Raw genomic sequence first — 12,443 nt, forward strand, 5'->3', positions numbered from 1 at the left:
CCGCCTGCCAGTGCAAGGGACATGGGTTCGAGCCCTGGTCCGGGAAGATCCCACGTGCTGCGGAGCAACTAAGCCCGCGCGCCACAACTACTGAGCCTGTGCTCTAGAGCCCACAAGCCACAACTACGGAAGCCCACGCGCCTAGAGCCTGTGCTCTGCAACAGCTGAAGACACCGCATTGAGAAGCCTGAGCACCGCAATGAAGAGTAGCCCCTGCTCCCTGCAACTAGAGAAAGCCCGCACGCAGCAACAAAGACACAATGCAGCCAAAAATAAATAAAATAAAATAAATTTATATTAAAAAAAGAATGAAAACTAAAACTATCCTGAAAAAAATAAAAAGATGACATTTGTTTGAGAAATATAAGTAGTGGGCGAAGCAGAAATTTTAAGTCCAAGAGGATTGCTTAGAGATAAATTGGAAGTTTTTCTCGTTTAACTTTTGATACAGTAACATATAATCAGGATAGTGTTTGAAGAACACATTCTTCAAACTTCAAATAATCTATTTCAAATAATCTTTTACTCTGGTCTGAAGAAAATGAGGAAACACTAGCATACCTCCCTGAGAGCATGTGAACTAATTAAGGGTTGTAATTCACTTGAGGCTACCTTCTCATTTCTGCCTGTTTTCCTTGTCTTTGGCTGCTGTTGGGTCTCACTCTGTGGTCAGGGAAAATTTGGCACAGAGAAGAGGTCTGTACCGGGGTGGAAGGGAATGAAAATCTGGCCCTTTGGAAGTATAAAGTACTGTACAAATACTAAGAAATGATGATAACATATGCCTAGACTTTACAAAATCTTGCAAAAATCAGACTATGTTACTGTTTCTAGTATTGTTAAAACTCCATGGATGAAATAGCCTAATATAGTCTTTGATAGTTACCCACCCCCTTTGTTTTCATGCATGTTGATAATATGTAAGTTTATGATAGTATGTAAGTTTATTTTTGCTCCTGTCATTTCATTGCAGTGTGAAATCTAAAACGTTTGTAAAATGATCTCAATGATGCTAATAATCCATATACATCCATAAACAATTTAAATTAATAAATTTTAATTTTCGAGGAATTGGCCCAGTATCTTAAACTAGCATGACTTTGGTTAGCAGCTATAAAGACAATTATTATTATTATTTTTGCGGTACGCGGGCCTCTCACCGCTGTGGCCTCTCCCGTTGCGGAGCACAGGCTCCGGATGCGCAGGCTCAGCGGCCATGGCTCACGGGCCCAGCCGCTCCGCGGCATGTGGGATCCTCCTGGACCGGGGCACGAACCCGTGTCCCCCGCATCGGCAGGCGGACTCTCAACCACTGCGCCACCAGGGAAGCCCAAGACAGTTATTTTAAAGTAAATTTTAAACTCAAGACCAGGAGTAGGTAAATCAAGGCTATGCTAGGTTAAATGCTTGTGGTCTGGATTTGCACGAGAATGTCTGGTCTCATAATTGAAATAAAACATATGTTCCTTTGTCAATAAGGATGTTTTACATGTTGTCAAAAATCTTTCTTGGTCATCTAGTGTGTCAAACTCTCCAGCTATTTCCTTTCAGCCTGAACTAATTAGGTTCATAGGAAGCAAACTGATATTTTGGAAGATGTGATTGTCTTTTTTAATGTGTGGTGGTTTTGCTAGGGGGAAAGATGCTCCTTCTCGCTCCAGATGTGGCATTATTTCTTCTGGGCGCTTCATCACGATCTCTGGACCATTCTGCCCCCTAAGTTAGCCCAGGAGATTCTAGCAGAAGTGCTGGAGAAATCTTTGGGTCTCCTGGCCTCCAGATATGCTCGGGCCCATCCCAGTTATAAGAGAACTCCACAGATAAGGTAATTGAAGTTGTGAAAACCATTGTTTTTTAAGAAAACTTTTTTGTCATTTGTATAAAGCAGGATATGATTCTGTGTCTCATGACATAGCTCCTTGTATATTTAACGCATTTCTAACATCTGAAAGGAAATCATATTCAATTTTCCCGAGATACTTAAGTAGAAATGTGGAACTTGAATCAAAATAACTTTGTTCTTTTTTCTTCTTAAAATTGTATATAAAACCCACTTGTTTCTAAAGAGTGAGTCAAGATGTATTACAATCTAGGACATAGATGTCCAAAGGTTAATAAATAAGATAAAGAGGGAAAATTAAGGTCCTGAAATGGAGAAGAAAGCATCAGTGCTGTGATGAAGTAATTTGACTTTGAAATTCTAGGCAACCAGGGGATTTTTGTTTTTTTGTTTTTTTTTTTAATGTCTTTAAATAGTGTAGTTAATCTTTATTAAGGAAACTCTTTTGTCTAATCATTTGTCTCTTAATATAGTCTAATTACTTCTTTCCTCTTTTCCTTTATTTTTTTTCCTTTTCTTTTCATTATGCATTACTAAAAGCCAGTTCAACAAAATGTGAAATCACAGAAAATGAGGAGTAGCAGTCACAGGGTCTTAAATTAAAGACTGAATTATAGTCCAATTCTATGGGTTATCTAGGCAATTAATTTTACAAAAATGTGCTTACGTGACAGCAATGGTCTGTACAAAGCGAAGGCTTTTGTTTTTACAAACATTCTGGCTAATATGATTAAGACCTGCCTTTTAGGTATAAAAATTTTTTTTTCAGATATATGTTAGGAGGAACCGAAAGACATCAGAGGTTTTTTAAATTTTTTTCCAGTAGGAATTATTTTTCTGATCAAGCATGCTGCATTTGAAGGGCATTTAGGTCCTGCTACAGTGTTCCATAAGTATGGTATTTTGAACAGGCTGTTTTGAATTACTGACCAAGCATTTTTTTAAAAAAAACATTGAACTCTGAAGAATAGACGGAAAATTCCTTTTGAGAGCAAAGAATACCTTCATTCTTTTCCTGATGTAGCTTAAATCACTTTTGACTGTGAGGTGGCAAGCCATTATGAGATGCTTATGAAATCAGATTTACTATTAGCTCATGAAATAGGTAGTATATTTAATTGATTAACTGTACTATAGAGACTTTTGGTTTCTATTTTCTGGGTAGTTACATAAAAATGCCACGCAAAGCTAGAGTTATCTCTCCTAGTTTTTAATATGTAAAATAAATAAATACTTTTATTTGAATGGTTAATTCTAAAGCATCGATAGTGAGGAAATCAGATTTCGCAGGCATGTGTGCATTTGTGTCTGTGTGTATATATATATCTTGGATTTGCAATTGTTTAATTAGCAATTAGAATGAGTGGATGCAAACTATAATTAAACCTTCCTAAGGGTGATTCTTGATGCTTTTAGAATTCCAGTAGCTTCCAACTGTTGTATAACCAAAACCATATATATGATTTATATATAATATGTTATATATTATTAATGTATGTATACATGTATTATATATAATACATGTGAAGCCAAAATGTCATTTTAAAAGATCCTCAAACTTATTTGTTTCTTATCACTTCAAAACTTTCATCTTTTATTTCTTCAGCATTGAATTTAAAAGAAAAAAAAGAGGAAATTAACTGAGCTCTGTACAATTTAGTCATATACCAAAATAGTCTTTAAACAGATCTTTGGAGTGCTGTTAAAACTCAAGAAAGATAGAAACCAAAAACTGAGTTTATGAATAAGAAAAAATATAGCATATTTGCCACAAATTTATTTAATATTGGAAATTTCTGAAACAATAAGCTTTTCCATTTGCACTTCTGGTGTCATTTTTTCTCATCTTCCACTTTCTGGGAGAACATGTTGCCCAATCTTGTAACTTTCTTTTGACACCTTGTACTCGGATGAGGACAATTGTCCTGCTGTCAGATTTTTACCTATCATGCATATATGGATAATAGCAAATTTTCTTTTAATCTGACTTTTGCTGAATTTAATTGTTGACTTTTGCTGAAGGAAAGTCTCTTGAGATTCTTGGAGAGTATCTTGATAATGCAAAATAAACATTTAAAAAAAAACAAAAAGAAGTACTCCTGAAACACTTCACTACTATAGACTTCACTATTCCTAAAGACAATGAATGGTATTATGGGTCAGCTAACACTTGGAAACTCAAAAGCTATCTTTGATGCTGTCTATCTGTTTTTGATCTCTGAAGCTCTGATAGCTAACTAAATATATCTATTCTTACATATTCTTAATATAATAGCTATGGATGATAGTGTATATACCAAGCAGAAAAACAATTTTAACATGATTTTCTTCTTTTTCTTTCCAACAGACTTGATGTCACAACAATTTTAATATGCACTGAGAACATGTTATGGTCAGTTTGCACATCTGTACAGAAGCTTTTGAATCCTCATGAGTATGTAGATGATAAAATTTTAAAAATTCATACCCATTGTAATAATCTCTTCACAACATTAGTCATTTTGACTTCACCACTAACTGAATTATACCAGTAAGTATCAAATATATTTTCTTTTTAGCTATTATGATATATAAATTAATGTGATTTAACAGAGTTATTTTCATGATACTTACTGAATTGTGTGAAGTAGCAAGTAGAAATTTATTGAAGTGCGTTTTTGACATGAGGTGAGCCATTTTACAAAACAAACACTAACCAACAAGGGTTTCTTCATTCTCAGAGTAATTTGGTCCTAGTAATGTGGTATATCCCTATTGGTCGATCCTATTCAGTTGATAAGGCTCCAATACAAGCAGGATCATTTCGAGCATCACTATTTGAGTTGTTTAAATGATCAAATTATATTAATGGATTGGTTATTTCAGTCATAGCTTGATTACTCTGTGAAATAATAAATCATATCCAATGGCTCTGTGTGTCTTTTAAAAATATTTTTTAATTTTTAATTTGATATAAAGTGATTTTCTCTAATAAAAAAATATTTTTAAATGATTGTAAAATATTCTCAAGGGACTTCCTTGGTGGTCCAGTGGTTAAGACTCTGTACTTCCACTGCAGGGGGGCGTGGGTTCGATCCCTGGTCAGGGAACTAAGATCCCACATGCTGTGTAGTGCGGCCAAAAAAAATAAATAAAATAAAATATTCTCAAATCTGGAAGAGATCTCATGGTCCCATACTTTCAGTTACTCTGCCATAGATTTGCATTTTTAGTATTAGACTTTAGTGACTGAGCTAGTAATGGCAGTCAGTGGAAATAGGAACAAGTAATTACATGTTTTAAATGTTGAAATATTTTACTTAGCTAAACAAATAAGATTTAGGGAAATTAAAAATTTTGAACTACTTTTCTGGTTTATTTCATTCAAATTTATAATATTATAAAAGAGATTAGAGTAAATCTTGTAATAAAACGTTAATATAATTTTGTTTAAACCCTCCTCCAAAATAGTCACTTTATCTTGAAAGACTAGATATTGCATATTCTTAGTTTCTTGGATAGTAAAAATTATACACATTTCTGTTTCTTAGAATAAATTAGGTAAAGTATGTTTCTGCACTATGCTGGTAAAGGCAATATATAAATCTTGATTTTCAGTAAATTTTAAGACTTTTGTGTTAGAAATTCTAAGAGTAATTAACAAGTTTGATTTCAATTTCCCTATAATTTTCACCCACTCCTTGACTTTCAACAGACCCATTGTTTACAGATTGCTTCTTCTGGCAACCTTACCATTGAGAACTGATTTTAGAAATGGAGAATTCTTTCAGAAAGGGAAAGAAATAGTGAGATAAATTGCCATAAATTTGGGATTATGTACATAATGGTGCATAATCATAAAAAGCTCAAGGTCTGAAGCCTATAATAAATCCTAGTAAACTAAACTGATTTACCATAGATGAAAAAATTACTATGCTCTTAGTTCAATGGGTCATTTCATCTAAGGGGAAGGCCCTGTGAAAATCAGGAACAAAGTTGACAAATTTCATGGATTGGTCATGGTGAGCAATATTGAATTTCATGGTCTGTCACAGATGAATAGAAAAATTTTAACCCCCCAATGCATTTGTAAAACAAATAAATTATTATAAAAGATTGCATATTTTAATAATGATAATATAACACACATTCATTATTGTTAACCTGTGGCCTTTTGATACATTTTAAAACAACTATGCAAGTATTCAAATCTCTGTGATTTGTGCATTAGATATTGCACTGTAACCTCATTCAACAAATTTAAATTGCTAATTTCAACCAGGATTGCAGAACATTTTATACCAAGCACTGCCTCTGGTTTTCTTAATATAAAACATAGATAGTGGTATTGCTTTGAAGCATGAACAAAATTCTATACATACTTTAATTTTTTTATTATTTCTCAGATCATAAAAATTTTCACAGATTGTATCCATTCATGTTGATATAAAATTTATTATTGCTTTCCTAAAGTATAAATCTAATCTTTAAAATATATTTCTCTTTGTATTGACAAAGAAAAACTACAAGGCAGCATGTTCCTCACCAAATAGGAAAAAAAAGTGTGTGTATGTTGCAAGAACCCTACTGACTTATTTATTAGCTTCTTTTCACAGCCAGGATATGAAGTTGTCATATTATTAGTATTTTAGAAAAAAATTGTATCTCTGTCTCACATTTAAAAATTAAACTGTATGCTTTGAGGAATTGGTGAAGAGTAGCAATCAGATGTTGATAGCATTGAATTTTTATAAACTATGCCTGACATTTGTTACTCTATGTGATATACCTTTTTTGAAGGTGACTGCCTTTATTCCAAGTAGTTCTGACAGATAAACTGACTGTATTTTCCTTCCTGAGCTTAGCATAGGACTACTAAATCCCAGGGCAGAAATACGATTTTTAAATCTTTTCAGAAAGAATGAAGCCTGTTTGCAAAAATGTGTGTTCTTTTTTAACTCTCCTTTGAAGATTTCTGTTAGAATGTTGTAAAAGGAGTACTCCCTTTGTCCTCCAGGGAAAGAAACCTGCTGAAACAGAAAACATTCACCATGTATTTTCCAAAATGCTTATCACGTGTAGTTATACTTATCTTCTTCTGTAAAGGCAGTTAAGCTGCACTTTCAGAAGTGTACTCAATATGCACGTTCACACACATACCCAGACAGTGATTTCACGTATTGCATTTTGCTTGTGTAGAATGTTAGTTTTAATATAGCAAATTAAAATTAATTTTTAGAATTTTAGGTAAATGCAATTTAGTTTCAATTCGACAAATGTTGTTGCCTCCCTAGGCCCTATAATTGAGCACCAGGATTAAACACAAAGGATACAGCAGTGAACAAGATGAAATATTCACCCCCGAGTAATTTAGGAAAGTCTGAAAAAATTTTTAATGTTAAAATTGAATGTTATATCTCCAGAATACTTTGATGTGTTATATAAAAACTAAAAATGGAAAATTTTTGAAAGTTGATTATCCCCAATGTTACATCATTTAATAACATGGAAGAATGAATTTCAGTACAAGTACCAACATACCAGGCAAAGGTTGGAGTCATCAGCAATAGGCCAGAATGTTGATCACTAAGCCAAGGAACAGCAGACCTATCTTTTGGGGTTCACTTGTTATCATTCTCATGGCTTTTGAATCACTAAACTCTAAGGTATTTCAGTGCTTTGTCTGTAGTTCAGTTTCAAACTAGTACTAGGTGTTTTAAAGTTATTGTCTTAGCTTGTTTATTTCTTTAGTTATATGAAATTATTTCACTGTCCCTTACAAAATAGAAAGTGTTGGACTAAAACTTTGTTTTTCATACTTCAAGCATGTCTGGCACGCTCGAAACAGGTAGTTCCTCAAAATGTCAAGCATAGGGATGCTCATATAAAATGTTGAGCATATGGTCCTATGACGCAGTAATTTTACTCCTAGGTATGTACACAAAAGAAATGCAAACATATGTCCATGTAAAGATTTGTACACAAGTGTTCATAGCAGCACAAAGTGGGAAGAACCCAAATGTCCATCAGCTGGTGAATAGAGAACAATATGTGGCATATACATACAGTAGAATATTATTCAGCCATAAAAAGAAATGGAGTACTGGGCTTCCCTGGTGGTGCAGTGGTTGAGAGTCCGCCTGCCGATGCAGGGGACACGGGTTCATGCCCCGGTCCAGGAGTATCCCACATGTCGCGGAGCGGCTGGGCCCGTGAGCCATGGCCGCTGAGCCTGCGCATCCGGAGCCTGTGCTCCGCAACGGGACAGGCCACAACAGTGAGAGGCCCGCGTACCGCAAAAAAAAAAAAGAAATGGAGTACTGACAGATGCTGCAACAGGGATGAACTTCAAAACCTGCATGCTAAGTGAAGAAAGCCAGACATGTGAGAGCACATATTGTGTGACTCAGTTTACTAGAAACTTCCAGAATAAGCAAATCCACAGAGACAGAGAGTAGATTAATGGTTGTCAGAGGCTGAGAGGAGGGGAGAATGGATAGTACCTGCTAATGGGTACAGGGTTTCTTCTGAGCCTAATTAAAATGTTATAAAATTAGATAGTGGTGAAAGTTGCACAGCTCTGAATATAGTAGAAATCATTTAGTTGTGTACTTAAAATGAGTAAATTTTGTGGTATGTGAATTATATATCTCAATAAAGCTGTTAAAAATGAATATAGATTAGATGGAAATAGAAATAAAAGTATGTAAAATGTCAAAAAAAGGTGTCTGGCAGAATGCAAAATGATCCAGAAAACAGAGGTAGTTCTCTTAGCCATTTTGTTTAGATTAAATGACTCCCTTTGTACTCTTCCCTCTAAACATTATTTTTGAGGGAAATCTCTATCAAAAGAAAGAACTAAAATCAAACAGCTTTTTGTGTGGTCTTAATAAGGTAAAACATTGGTAACCGGCTAGTTGTTAATTTTGGAGAAGACCAGTGCCCTGAATCTCTGACTAGCTGGTTCCTGCCCTGTACTCTGGGGTCAAGTCTGGTTCAGTCTCTTCACCATATGTCCTGTTCTCAGTCTGCGCTTTGTCTGTGTACCACCCAAGACTGACTTCACGGATGCCCCCCAAATTCATCCTCCTTTCTACTAAGCAGGGTCTGACAATACCTTCTATTTATTCACTCCTTTTTTTTTTTTTAACCAGTATTTACAGTGTACTTTCTATAGGCCAAGCATTGTGCCAGTCATTTTCTAACTTCAAATCATCATTTTCTAACCTCAAAGAGTCATTTTCATCATAAGAAGCACAAGCCAGGGGCAGGAGAAATGCAGGGAACCATACTGTACTCCAAGTATCTTACCTTGTGTCTTAAAGTTAATGACATTGAGGCAGCAACTTATAGTCCCAGGGGTAACACTGCTTTATGAAAGAAAAGCAGTGACTTAGAATTATGTTTAAAATGGTGAAGTAGATTGAATTTGGTTATCTCTGCATATTCACGGTTAGTTGGCTATGATTTTAGGGGCATCAGAAAGTCTCATACGTCCTCAGTTATCTCAAGTATTCCAGTGTTGTCTCAATAGTTCAGCTTCAAACCTAATTCTACTTCTTCTGAAGTTATGGTCTTCTCTTGTTATTTTTATTTATTGCGTACCTCCAATGGGTTCGGCACCATGGTAGCCACAGATGATATAAGACATCTGACCTGACTCCTCTGCCCCTGTGGAACTTACATCCTTGGGCTACCTCTATTCCATCCTGGAGATTTATTCCGTTAGCATCATATTATGAGACACATTTCTTCTGGGAGGGCAGCCAAAAGCAGGGTGGCACAAGAGAAGCATAAAACCCAGCTAACTCATTTTAGCATATCAGTTTATCTCACTTTTGATGTGCACTGAATTTATTTCATGCTAGCAGCAGCTGGCTACATAAGCTCAAGGAGTCAATCAGTTTTGATAATGAAAAAAGGAAGGAAGGCAACATAATTGTAGATCAGGGACCCAAAAGAGACAGAATCTGGGATAGTGTGCTCACGTCGGGTGGTGTGATCAGCCCAGAGCCAGTATGATGTTAGTAATAGAGAAGGGGCATGATGTTGGAGGAAAGGCAAAGGCAAGGTGTTTCCCCAAATTTATATTTTTCCCTTTAAGCAAAGCTGTCTTTACAGGCCGCTAATTTGGAAATGTGAAGAAATGTATTCTGCTTCAACCTATGGACAATTAATTATTTTAAAGGAGTATTCACATTTGATATATCAAAATTCTTTTATGTCTTGTGGAAAATGTAATTCTGTGGCTCATATGATTGTATTTTACTCTCCACTATGATTTATTTAGAGCATCTTCTCTTTTAACTGTATACCAAAACATGATTAGAGGTTATCTAATAGCTAGATCATCATTTCATTCTCCCATGGAGGCTTGTAGGCCAATTTTCACCCTGTTATACTCTCCAGAATAATGAAACTAATTTGGGATCTTGCTGTGGAATTAAATGCTCATACAGATCCCACCCCCTCTGAGACCATAAACATCTGCCGTAATATTTCATTATCGCCAAATAACCTTACTATTACCAGTACAACTCTCAGTGGAGGAAAAGAGTTTAGGGACTGGCAGAAATGTTCTGGGAAGTATTGCATTGCCAATGGTTTGTAGCCTAAGAAATTTTGTCACCAAATAACCATTCCATTATTATTAGATCCTCCATTATTTTTTCTAATCTTGAGAATAAAACTGTACCTAGACAACTGTTTAGATTATTAGGAATTCCATGTCAGTTCTGAGGTAGTTGTAGACCTTCTTAAGAAGTATTTGCAACTGCCATTATCATACTGATACTACCTTACATTTGTTGAGCCCTTATTATGTACAAGGCACTTTGCTAAAGGCTTTTATGCATTATCTCAATCATCACACTGACCCTGTGAGGTGATTATTATTATCCCCATCTTACAAATGAGAAAACTGAAGCAAAATTAATTGCCAAACAACATTACACATCTAATAAAGAGCCCACCCAAGATACACACCCAGGCTATCTGGCTCCAGAGGTCCTGCACACACTCAGGCAGGTGCATTTATGATCTTCCATGACCCTCCCCTTGGGTATGGAGCAGGCAGCAAAAAGTGAATGTAAAAGGATCAGAGGTAGAGTTAAGTCCTAAGAAGAAGCAAAGCCAAATAAGGGCCTAGTGAGGGATAGAGTGGTGAGAAGGGGAATATTTTAGACAGGGTGGTCAGGGAAGACTTATCAGATAAGGTTTTGAGGTAGAGCCATCTATGGAGCCAGTTGAACATGGCAGAGAGGGCATTCTAGGTAAGGTATTCATTCTTGGAGAAATAAGGTATCCCCTACCCCCTGCAGATAACTGGACAAATGGGGATTTATGCAAAGGGCTCAAAGAGGTAGGTGGAAAAGTAGGCAGAGGCTATGATACCACAGCCTCTAGTTCCTCCTTCTCTCTCATCAAACCCAGCTCTTGTCCCATCCTTTTCCCCAAGTACGTCACTTTCTTTGAGACAGCCTTTTTTTCCAGACTCCTTAACTGTACCTCCTCTCACATTATACCAGCACCTTCCTCTTCCTAGCTCCCTTGCTAGTGCGTGTCCCTCTCCTGCACCCTCACTCTCTTGGACTCTCTGTTCAGCCTCTGGAACACTGTTGGCAAAAATCACTCAGCTGTGCTTTTGTACCCTTTGACAATCCTACCCCTTGTCCTGTCTCTGGGTAGCTCCCTCTTTCATCCTTCTTCACTTTGGCCAAACCCTCCACCTTGTCCCATCCCACTAGTTGCTAGAAGGTGGCCTTCTCCTTTACTTCTCTGAGAAACCCAGACCATCATGTATGTACTTTAACTTCTCATCTCCATTCTTAATAATTATCGTGATTCTTACTTACCTTTATATCCTTTGACTGGTGATCAGTGAGTCTTTTTTCCCAACCACAGCAAATCTTTTAACCTGAGCTCTTGATGACATTTACCTCCTACGCCATGGCCTTAGTCTCTGGTTCTTCTCCCCAAGACTCTCTTGTACTAAAAAATATTCCATCTTTATTACTGTGCCTCCCTTCTAAAATAGAGTTTGTGCTCATTGTGTCCACTTTTGCACCTACCATTTACTCAATATACTGCAGCTGCCCTCATCATGCTAAACAAACCACATGGGCTAGGTCATCCATGCACACCCAATTGCTAACTTTACAAGTTTTATCCCTCCATTCACTTACCCTCTCTGCAGCTTATGACACTATTGGCCATTTCTCTAACCCTAACATCACCTTCTCCTGGCTCTTTGCCTACTTCTCTGATGATTCCTTCTGCTTCATTTGAGTGCTTCTTTTTCTCACCTCACCCTTTAAATGTTGGTGTGTTCCAGAGTTCCATCCTTGTCCATCTTTTCATCTTACACTGTTTCTTTGGGTGAATTCACCCATTCCCATGGCTTCACCATTATGCTAGTGACTTACATATCAGTATCATCAATCCAAATGTCTCTTGTATATGCTGGATCAGTAAATCCAAATTCCTATTGGAGTCTGCAACCCCCTCAGCATATCTAAAACTAAGGAAAGCACCTGCAAGTCGTCCAGACTTCTTTTATCTTAACCCTTCTGCCTTCTACCTCCTCCCTTTTGCTGCCTCCAACCCCATATCATTAGAGAATGAA

General features: G+C 36.5%; 1 protein-coding gene across 11 annotated transcripts in view; it reads left to right on the forward strand.

The window, feature by feature from the left end:
* Nucleotides 1-12,443, forward strand: part of KIAA0825 (KIAA0825 ortholog) — a 398,483-nt gene that overhangs the window by 130,464 nt on the left and 255,576 nt on the right. For all 11 annotated transcript variants that reach the window (XR_003431587.1, XM_027100606.1, XM_027100611.1 and 8 more), the window contains 2 exons: nt 1,635-1,825; nt 4,188-4,370. Coding sequence is in view for 10 of the 11 variants with exons in the window: in XM_027100606.1 (XP_026956407.1) it covers nt 1,635-1,825; nt 4,188-4,370 (374 nt within the window). In the remaining variant the exon portion in view is untranslated. The remainder of the gene's footprint in view (nt 1-1,634; nt 1,826-4,187; nt 4,371-12,443) is intronic.

Source organism: Aethalodelphis obliquidens, unplaced genomic scaffold, assembly GCF_003676395.1.
Source record: "Aethalodelphis obliquidens isolate GAN/ISIS:26980383/991018 unplaced genomic scaffold, ASM367639v1 scaffold4, whole genome shotgun sequence".
NCBI lineage: Eukaryota > Metazoa > Chordata > Mammalia > Artiodactyla > Delphinidae > Aethalodelphis > Aethalodelphis obliquidens.